At 34.0% G+C, this 11231-nt stretch overlaps 2 protein-coding genes across 2 annotated transcripts; one reads left to right on the top strand and one right to left on the bottom strand.

The window, feature by feature from the left end:
• Positions 1-1325: 1325 nt before the first annotated feature.
• LOC111389736 (putative pentatricopeptide repeat-containing protein At1g03510) lies at positions 1326-2876 on the top strand (the record flags this gene model as incomplete). The annotated part of the gene is made up of 1 exon (XM_023014687.1): positions 1326-2876. A coding segment is annotated over one exon (1260 nt), but the record flags the coding sequence as incomplete, so codon positions are not given.
• Positions 2877-5009: 2133 nt separating this feature from the next.
• Positions 5010-7980, bottom strand: LOC111389740 (wall-associated receptor kinase-like 1). The gene is made up of 3 exons (XM_023014691.1): positions 7045-7980; positions 6753-6923; positions 5010-6391 (listed from the first exon to the last, which is right to left on the bottom strand). Exons 1-3 carry the CDS (start codon positions 7940-7942, stop codon positions 5187-5189), a joined length of 2274 nt encoding a protein of 757 aa, XP_022870459.1. The 5' UTR covers positions 7943-7980; the 3' UTR covers positions 5010-5186.
• Between the last annotated feature and the right edge of the window lie 3251 nt (positions 7981-11231).

Genomic DNA, 11231 nt, shown 5'->3' with positions numbered 1-11231 from the left:
CTAGACCTGACTTAGTATTTGTTGTTAGTACACTTAGCAGGTATATGTCCAACCCTGGTCCTAAACATTGGGAAGCCTTGAAATGGCTGTTTAGGTATTTGAAAGGAACATGCAATATTGGCTTGATATATAAGTTTAGTAACGAAGAAATAAAATTGAAAGGATTTACTGATGCTAATTATGCTGGTGATAGAGATAATAGGAAATCTACATCTTCCTATGTGTTTACTTTGTGTAATTCTTGTGTTAGTTAGAAATCTCAACTTCAACATGTTGTTGCTTTATCCACTACTGAATCAGAATATATTGCTGCTACTGAAGCCTTTAAAGAATCTTTGTGGTTTAAAGGTGTATTAAATGAACTTGGTGTTTTTGATAACAATGTGACAATATATTCTGATAGTCAATCTGCTATTCACCTATGCAAAAATCCTGTCTTTCATGAACGTACTAAACATATAGATGTTAGATTGCATTTCATTAGAGATATGGTTTCTCAAGAACTGGTAAAACTTGAGAAAATCCTTTCAGAATATAATCCTGCAGACATGGGAACTAAAGTGCTCCCATTAGTAAAATTTAGAAGCTGCCTTGATCTTCTAAACATTGGTACAAACTTGTAAGTTCTTTCTTTTCTTTAAGTTATTTGTTATCTTATCTAACTTGCAGGATGATTTGGTATCAAGGTGGAGATTGTTGGGTATTTTTTGGTAAGTGATACCCAAATCCCCTAGGCAATGATGAAAATCGAGGCCCGTTTAACTTCATAGGCTATAAGCCTAATATTGAAGAACATATTAGACCCACACCACAATTGATGTAACCCAATTGTGTTGGGTATTTGGAGGAAATCAGCCCATTGGGCTAGATGCTCAATACCCGACTATGGAGATAAATGAAATCACAAAAGATAGAATTGGTTGCAAATAATTATCTCGTGATAATTATCCTATCCCTACTGTTTCTGTTGGACTCAAATTTAAACTTCCCTGTTATCTTGGAGATTTGATTTCCCTCGTGATAATATACAAGAGTTTTAATATATCCAAACACTCAACCAATTTGAAATAAAAGAGAGAAGCCGGCTGCCTTCTTCTTCCAAGCGTGAGAACTTTTCTTCCTTCTCTGTGAAAACCGAAGTCGACCTTTGTGGTGTGCCTTTTCTTCTTCGTGGATGAAAAAGTCTCCCAATTGAAGTTACCTTTGTGGTGTTGGGTCGAAGATTTCTGAGCCAATTAAAAAGGGGGATTTCATTTCATTTTCTTCCATTACATTTTAGTTCACTGCTTCATTTTGGTTCCTTGAATTCCATTACACTTATTTGATTTAATCCTTCATTAACATTTGTTGTGTGGTTGCAGGTTGGATTAACAACAACAGGCCGCCATCACCAAGCTCTCGTCCTTTTTCAAGAAATCCACTCTTCTTTATCTCATTCCTTAGACCCTTTCATTTTCCCTCTCGCCCTCAAGTCCTGTGCATTCCTCCACTGCCCGCTTCTTGGCGCGTCCATCCACTCCCTTACTCTGAAATCCTCTTTCATTACAAATCCATTTGTTGCCTGCGGTCTTGTTGACATGTATGGAAAATGCGTCTCCATTTCCTCTGCTCGCCAACTGTTTGATGAAATGTGTGTAAGAAATGTAGTTGTGTGGAACTCCATGATTTTGCTGTATATACATTCTAAGAATATGCAGAATGCCTTGCGGTTGTTCGGGGCAATGGATGAATTGCCTAATGCGTCGACTTTTAATACGATTATCATGGGTTTGTTGGAAATAGAGGGGAAGTTGTTTGATGCCGTGGCTTTCTATAGAAAAATGTGGGAGATGAGTTTGAAGCCGAACTTAATTACACTGCTTGCTTTATTACGTGCTTGTGTGGGGATTGCAACATTGGATTTGATCAAAGAGATTCATGGCTATTCAATAAGGAATGACATTGATCCACAACCAAATTTTAGGAGTGGCCTAGTGGAAACCTATGCGCGATGTGGGTGTCTTGATAAAGCACATCTTGTGTTTGAGAGCATGGGAGAAAAAGACGTGGTTGCCTGGAGTAGCCTCATATCTGCCTATGCACTGCACGAGATGGCCAAAAAGGCACTCGAGATATTTGAACAAATGGAAATGTCAAACGTAAAGCCCGATGAGATCACTTCTCTTGGAGTACTGAAGGCATGTAGTCATTTGGGATTGGCTGACGAAGCACATATGCACTTTTCTCGAATGCATAGTTATTATGGCATAGAAGCAAATGGTGATCACTATGCTTGTCTAGTGGATGTTTTGAGCAGAGCTGGGAGACTATATGAAGCATACGAAGTTTTAAAAGGGATGAAAATAAAAGCAACTGCAAAAGCCTGGGGAGCGCTTCTTGGAGCTTGTCGAACTTATGGGGAAGTGGAGCTAGCAGAAGTAGCTGGTAGGGCTTTATTTGAAATAGAACCAGAGAATCCAGCTAATTATGTACTGCTGGCAAGAATTTATGCTAGCAAGGAGAAATATGAGGAAGCTGAAAAGGTTACAAGAGAAGTGAAGGAGAGAGGGGTAAAGGCGGCACCTGGTAGTAGCTGGGTTATCTAACAAAGCTGATGCTGAACATCAATGCTTTGATGAATTAAGTGATTCAGTGAAGAAACATGAGATTGAATAGAAAAGACTAGCACATGGCAGTTGAACTTTGAGGGAATTATAAATATTACAATCGTGTAAGCAGGTCGTCTGCATTTTACCTGAAAACGAAATATCAGTGATTCACGTTGCTGCGAAGAAAGAGCAATGGCCAATGTGTCGTCTGCCATATTGTTGTAACTGATTAAAAGCATGCTTTCCTTGAATAGAAAGTCCCATTTAGATTTTGATATTTAAAACAAATAATAATAAAAAATCGATTTCTTCCAATGTTTGATTCAAAGAACCAGCCTTCCAGCTCATGAAATGGCTCCGCCGTAGCAGAGAGTTATGAAACCCGAAGCATTGAAGTAATCCAGTAGCTGGGAAGGGGCCTACAAGTACCTACTAATACATTATGTTAAATTTTGAAAACATTATTACAAATTGAATCTATAAATTTTTGCAATTAGTCGATGAAAGCCATAATAGAACGAGATACTAATTTGTCTAAATTGAAATGAAAATTTTCGGAATGTCCTATTATAGTTTCTCATATTTTCATTTTCAGTTTAGAACAAATTATCAGCATGAAGCAACTGAAAACGACTAGTTTGTATACGAGAAATATTATTTACAAAATTTTTCTAGTAATAATGCTTAAATAGAATAATTAATTAAAATTTACTTGTTAAGAAAAATTATATCTTTTCTCAATTACGATTGAGATCAGCTTGTTTATTAAAAAATAAACAAAATAAAAATGGCTAGATCAATTTTATGTACTTCCCAAAATATGAGTACTAAATTACTAATTATCCATAATTAGGTGTAGCAAATAAACATAACTCTTACTTAGCGGGTATACGGGTCGGATCCAAATTATTTAATTCATATGAGCCGGGATTTTTAGGGTTTCTAAATTCCTTCTATTGAGATCCAATCTTCTCCATAATGATAAAATATTTATACTCATACATACATTTGGGCTCCACATGAAATAAAAAATGTCAACATGTGACCTCACCTTTCCATTGTGAGTGGAAGTAAATCATTTTGTACAAAAGTGTGCACTCCTCTCCATAATCCCTTAACAAAATCTCAGCCCCGAAACCCATCTTCATCAAATCTTGAATTTCCATCTCTTTTGCAATAATCTCAAAAATTTCATCCAATTATGTGCTTTTGCGTGCTTCTTTGTAGTTTAAATTTACACATTCAAATTGTAATTTGCACTTCTGAGATTTTACAAGTGAAGTTGAAGCCACAAAGCTCGTGCTAGAATGACGCCGCTTAGTGTTGCAGATTTATCTCTTTGTACATCTTTTCCAGGGCTAATCCGTGTCAGTCAATGTCTATATATCCTCTGAATTGGAATTTTATATTTTGCTGCCTCTCCCCACCTTTTGCTATTCTTTCAACTATAAACAAACCCCTAAAAAATTGAATGTTGGGTTTTTAAAATTGTTTGGCTATGATTAATTAATTATCCGCGCTTCTGAGATGCATAATCCATGAAGCATATGGATAAAAATGGTTGAATTTCTTGATATGAGCCAATAAGTTATTCTGTATTCATCTATTAATCACAGTTCCAGTTTTTGTAGGCGGTGATGATTGATATACAGCCAAATATGCCAGTTCTGCTTCAGAAAATTCTTGATTGATAAAGCTGTTTAATCTCTTTGAGTTTCTCGAACAATTTGTTACTCAAAATTCTCGGCGTTTATTTTTATTTTCCTAATTGCATTGTTAAATTAATAAATTTGATTTTTGTAACCATAAATTCCTTGTCTTCCATGATGAGGTTATCTACATAATTGAGGTGTATTTGATCTTAAGTCCCTAAAAAGGGTGAACCTACTTTAGTTTTCTGCACTATTATATGTAATTATTGGACATACATCTGAGATAATATATGTTCAATTTTTTAATTTTCTGAATTACCAATTTTTATTTTTTGTGTTAATAAAATATTTGATTGGAAATTATTCACCATTGCTTGTTGTTGAATATGTTTTCATTTGAGTTCAACTATACTCTTGCCCTTAAATACGAATTGGGAAAAGGGTCTGAATAACTCATAGATTTGGGTGTTGCCATCAGCTTCATCTCTTGAAATTGCTAACGAGATTGAAGTTAAATAACGACACTAAATGTTTTGTTAATTATTGAAAATTCACCTGTCATCATGTCTAGATAAGTATCTTATATGCTTTTTGGTCACCTTTTGACCTTGTTCCGTATCTGACTATTTGAAAATTTCAGGGACGAACTTGGGGGCTGTACTGCCTGTACTGTCATTTATTTTATCGTTGCCCTGTGAGTGTATTGATGGCAAAGGAAGAATGCGAATTTGGAGTTTCCATGGTAAAGATTTTTAACATTTCTTGCAGCAAATGGATTTTTCACTAAAGTATTTACAATTCCACCTCAAATTGGGCACTTCAAAATGTTAATACAGAGGAGTGATGTTTGATATGGAAAATTGCGCTTTAATGTTATTTAGTTTCTTAGGTGACAACTAAAAAAAGAAACAAATGAGAAAATTGTTTAGAAACAACACTGAAGGCATCAATAAGTGTGAATCTTTAAAGGAGATGTACTCGAGGAAGATATGATGTTGTCATCGGTATTTGTCCATGTGTAGTCATCATCCGAAGTCATGATTGATTTTGACTTGCACAAATGTACGCCTTGAGGAATGGTATCAGACGCACTTGAAAGAATTTGACCCATTCTAATACTCTCCAACTCCATGGCTACTTCTTTCATCGTTGGTCTTTTCTTCCCGTTCAAGTTTAAGCACCTTTGTGCAAGTTTGGCCACTGCATTAAGCTCCTCTATCTTATCTTGCTCTAAAACTTGAATGTCAAGAATTGCTTCAGGTTGTTTTCTTTCCATGCATAACAAAAATCTTGTTGCCAAACTTCTCTCCTCTTCTGTTCTATCGAGAGATATTGGCCTTTGTCCAGTTAAGAGCTCAACAAGAACAATTGCAAAACTGTAAACATCACTTTTTTCTGTAAATTGACTTGACTGGAAGTACTCTGGATCTAAGTATCCGAATGTCCCTTTTACCATTGTAGTTAGATGAGTTTGATCCACTGTGATTGACCTTGAAATTCCAAAATCTGAGATTTTGGCCACATATTTTTCATCAAGAAGTATGTTGGTCGATTTAATGTCTCTATGATAGATGGGAATAGAAGTTGCAGAATGTAGATACGCAAGTGATTCTGCCACTTCTACAGCAACTTTCAAGCGCATGTTCCATGAAAATGGAAACTCATGACTCTCATCATGGATAAGATCGAAAAGTGTTCCATTTGGAATGAATTCATAAACTAGCAAAGGAACTTCTGCTTCAAGGCAACATCCTAATAGTTTAACTACATTCCTATGAATGATTTGTGAGAGCATGACTACCTCGTTAGTGAATTGTCCTGCTTGATTTTCATCTACTTTCTTGGATTTCTTTATTGCTACAATTTTTCCATCAGATAACATACCTTTATAAACCGTCCCTTGACCTCCTCGACCAAGTATTCGACTTTCATTGAAGAGGTCAGTGGCTATCTCTAGCTCTTTAATGGTGAAAAGTCGTGTTTTTTCAAGTATACATTCATCCGTTGATATTTGTTGTCGTAGCAAGAGACCACCATTTCGTTTGAAGAATTTTTCTTTGCGTCTTTTGATTTTTCTCTTCTTCATGAACTTGTACAACCAAAAGCAAGTTGATAATAGTAGTAATCCCATTCCAATTCCCAAGCATAATACTGAAAGTGTCAACACATGCAACGTAATTTAAGACAAGACAATCACACCGAATTTGGACTTCAATTATATAGTTTTCCATGACTAGGAATTTTGATTTATTGTTTATTTACGTATTACTCCTTTTTTTTTTTTTAACTGAGTCAAAAGAACTATAAATCAACCTAATCATTTTTGCAGAACCATATATTGGTCAATTTGAAAATCAAGATGTAATTAAAACTTATTCCCCAATTTGTTTGTCTTGACAGTAAAATTCAGCGTTTGATTTTCCCCAAAAAAATTAACTTGGTATCTAGAAGAGGAAAAGTTAGAGAAGTATATTCAAGTTGTTTAATATGTGAAAGTTTAGTTAACAATTACCTATTGTTAGTTTGCTATGGGAATGGGACACCCGCGGCACTAAAAGACAACTAGTACCACTTTTTCTACCAACAGCATAGTACCCATCAGGGCAGGAACAATTATAGGAGCCAGGAGCATTGATGCATGTTTGATTTGGGCTGCACGGATTATTGTTGCATTCATTTATATCTGTCATCAGATCCAGCATCGCAAAAAAATAACTTTTAGAATTTTTATATTATACTAGACAATATAATAGATAAGATTTTAATTAAGTAGCTAGGGATTGTAATTTTAAAACAAAACTAACCTTGGCATCCTGAATGAAGGTATGGATTGCCCTTGTATCCCTTGTTGCACATGCAGCGAGATCCTCGAAAACTGTCATCCAAGTCAATGCAAAAACTATTCTTTCCACAAAGAGAATGAGAGGAATTTAGTGTGGTGCAATTTCTGTCAATAATTCTCCAATCTAACACTAATGGCTTATCCATGAACTCTTTACTGTTTTGGAATGTTTTTGGGTCATTGAGATTAATTAAAGGGAAAGTGAAATCAAGACCGTCTATTCCAACAAACGCAAGGCTGCAATCGAAAATTTTCCTCTGCCACCAAATACTATGCGCATCCATCAACTGAACTATGAGACGATCACCTTTGGATACGACGGCCCGGCAACAGCCATAAGTGTCCGCACATGACCCGATTCTACCAGAATATTCACTGTTGCTTGGGGTACAATATGACACAATAGCAACACTGCCGTTGGTATAACTATTATTTGATTGTACCAAAGCCAAATCATCACAACCAACGACTGTGATCTGATTTGAGTCTGAAAAGGTATATGGTGAATCTGAGAAATCTAAATTTATGTTGGTGTCGTGAGGATGTTGTGTCATGCCATAGCAGGCCATTGCCAGTTGTTGCGTCGCGTTCTTAACATAGATTTGGGTTTCTGAGATATTAACGACCTCAAATTGATGAAAGAAGAAGTAAGGTTTTGGAGGGTTGGAAGAATTAAGGCAGATGATTTCAAAGTGTGAATTCAAAGAACAATATGGCCCGATACCAAACGGGTATGGAATTTCTACGTTTCCACATCTGCTTGGGCAGCCAGCTGGTCTATAGGAGGGGGCAGCAGTGGCGTTTGACAGCAGTGAAAGCAAGAAGAATATATGGAACAAAAGAGAATGCATATTAATCATGTTTTGCTTTGCAATTTGGATGTTCAGATAGATTAGGCAAGGCTAATCTATATATAGACAAAACCTCTATTAATATACAAATACATTTTGGTTTCATTTTTCTTAAGAATGTTCTGTTAGCATCTTATGCCCATGTTTGGTACATATTAGTTAAACCCTATTGTTTCCAAACTAATTTTCAATCACTTATTCTTCCAATAAAATAATTTTGTACATGAATCTCTAAATTTTTCGAACTTCTTAACTAGACAATCTTCTAAAATATCATTTTCACAAAAGTTATTCTCAAAAAAATTACGTCGAACAATCCCTAGACTAGTTCGTATATTAATATAATGACCTTGGTGTGGGTGTACTCCTAAATAATGTGCCTAACTATATTATGATTTTATGAAATATTCTTATACAACAACGGTCTTCCCATTGAGTCAAACCGATGCTTTTCATTTCTATAATGGTGTGTAGATAAAAACATCACTATCATTTTGAATAATTTTCTTCCTCTTACAATATACTCATTCAACGATATAGACGGCGAAGACCCAGCTATTACACAAGTGTGACGAAGTCAGTGCAATTATGTTTTATAAAGTTCTTCCAAAGGCTTTCTGTTCTCTGATATAGACATATGTAGTGACCAATCACACAACAAATTACTAGTACAATAATTGTGCTTCAATAAAGATATGTATGAGAAATACTGTTTTAATTTCAAATACTTCGAAACTAATATATAAGAGATTGTTTGGGTACATATTAGAATGTTTTGATACCATATTAAGCCCACGTTTGGTGCATATTAGTTAAAACTTACTTTTTACAAACTCATTTTCAATTATTCATTCTCCTACTAAAATAATTATGCACATGAACTCATAATGGTTTTTTTTTTTTTGACCACGCATTCGTCTAACAAAATCTATTCTCTTAATAATTCCACCAAAAAGTCCTAATAATTTAAAGACCAAAAACATAAAACCTAATAATCAAACTTCTCCTCTTCCTCTCGTCTCTTCTGCCTCTCTTTGTTGCTCAAGGTGCCTCTCGATTTGATTTTTTGATGTGATTTTTGACCAAACGCTAGAATTGAAGGAGTAGATTTCCAACTACAAGGTAGTGTTTGCTGAAATTATAATTTAAAGAATAGCTATTTTGTAACGCCTCGATATCTTTTTCATCTTCATTATTTTAGTCTTCTATAAAAATAGGTTCGAGGAGTTACCAACATCTTCTTTGTTTAATTTAAGCGGAGCACTAATGTATAAATTTTGATATTTGATCGCTAAATCAATAATGTGAATTCAACAATTGAAAATAAAAATTTTAATTTTATTTAGCTTAAAATACTACGAATTAAATTGCAAATTTAACATGTTAAATAACTTAAATGTCGAAACTACTAAAATAACATGCACGGAATTAACATAATTTTTTTCTTAAAGTAGAAATTGGCAATAATCATTTCTAAAACTTTTATTTGACGACCCCATAAGCATCCCTTGGTCAATCCGCGACGCATCCATACAACCCATTCTAATATGAAAATTTAGTAAGAGTGAGTATTTATTAAAAAAAAAAAAAACCTAGTAAGAAAAAAATACATATTCTTATTAACATGATATAATTACAAAAATGACATGGCATACCGACATTTCTTAGATTTAGAGCAAATTGGTCGTGACATCCAATAATTCAAGAAATTTCATAAGAATTCTTATATCCCGTAGGATTTAACATAAAAATCGACCCGAAGGCCTTAACGTATTTTATGCCAAAATTTATAAAAATATCAAGAAAATAAGAATTAGCCACTTGCACGTTTCTTACCTCAATTAAATAAAAATTCTGAAAATATTCTTTGAGACAATAATAAAAATGGATAGAACGTTTGTAAGAGAGAAAGAGCGCAACTTGTGAAATTCTAAAAGTGATTGGTAAAATAAACAAATACTCCTTGTACGACGGAATTTCGTGTATTAAAATACAGAAATCGTTACAAATTGTATTTTTAAGAAATACAAGTGATGTCGACCTTCTTGTAATTGCAAAATGCAAAAATCCTCTAATTAATGATCTGGATATTTGAAAACGAGTGGCCACGTGGCTTGAATCCCGGTCCTCGAAAATTTGTTGGAAATTTGATTTGTTGAGACTTACTTGTTCGGTACTTGAACTTTGGAGCTTGAAATTGAGCTTGTTTTGATTTGAAAAAGACTTTGATCTTCTTGAACTTTGCGTGAACCTGTTTGATTCGAAAAAGATTTCAATCTTCTTGGGGTTCACCGAGTTTGGATTTGAGATGGATTCTTCTCTTCCTTCGGTGTTGAAATTTCTTCAGCACTTCGTGGTTGCGTTCTCTACTTTCTTTCTTTCTTGCTTGCTTTTTTTTTTCCCTCTCCTGTACCTCCTTTGTCTTATGGACCATTGGTCCTATTTATAGGGGAAATTTTGTGACAATTTTGGTAACCACTCAATTATCTCTAAATAAACCCCCGTTTGACCCCCATTATCTGAAAATGAAAATGGGGGGAATAGTATTTTTTAGAAAAATGAGTGGCTGAAAAAGAAAGAAAAGTTTTCGATTTACGTGTAATATTATTTTATGAAAGATTGTGTGGTTGAAAATAGGAGAGAGAAAAATAGAATGTAATGTAATTGAATTTAATGGGGATCAAACGGGGCGTAAGAGATATAATTGAGTAATTTATTATTTTATTTATTTATTTTTATTTATATGTTTATTTATTTTAAAATGTGGTATGGACCTTCGTGTTTTATGTGCTTTAGAAGACTTTAATAAATTTAATTGGGCTGATTATTTAAATCGACCCAATTCATTTTATTTATTTTTTATTTTATTTTTTTATGTCTACAAATGCCCCCCCTCAAAATTTATTTATTTATTATGCAATAAGTAAATTAATAAATCTTGATTTCTGATTTTTCTTTGTTCGATTTTGATTGATTTTTTTTTATTTGGCCTCAAAAATCCCATAAGTAAATTAATACATGCGGAACGTTTGAGGAATTTGATAAAATTCTTATCTTCTAAATTCGAGGATAAGAATTCTTTTTTTTTTTTTTTGGATCGAATTTTGATTATTTATTTATTTATTTTATACGACTCATAACAAATTTGATTTGAATAGGCTTTTTATGTTTCATAGTAAATTGGGCTTAAGTGAAGTCCGATACTTACCTATTTATATGAATACATTATGAGATTTGGAAACCAATTGGTTAAATTTTGCAAACATAAGTGTGTGTGTGTGTGTGTGTGTCTATATAT

Source organism: Olea europaea, unplaced genomic scaffold (genome assembly GCF_002742605.1).
Source record: "Olea europaea var. sylvestris unplaced genomic scaffold, O_europaea_v1 scaffold617, whole genome shotgun sequence".
NCBI lineage: Eukaryota > Viridiplantae > Streptophyta > Magnoliopsida > Lamiales > Oleaceae > Olea > Olea europaea.
This window is presented reverse-complemented; position numbering and strand designations above follow the sequence as displayed.

What these genes read in the sequence shown, in the direction of transcription:
- LOC111389740 (XM_023014691.1), bottom strand. Translation starts at nt 7,942, where the DNA reads ATGATTAATATGCATTCTCTTTTGTTCCATATATTCTTCTTGCTTTCA. An exon ending in CCTTCATTCAGGATGCCAAG is followed by an intron (nt 6,924 to 7,044) that starts GTTAGTTTTGTT and finishes ATCTGATGACAG; the next exon opens with ATATAAATGAATGCAACAAT. An exon ending in CCATAGCAAACTAACAATAG is followed by an intron (nt 6,392 to 6,752) that starts GTAATTGTTAAC and finishes TGACACTTTCAG; the next exon opens with TATTATGCTTGGGAATTGGA.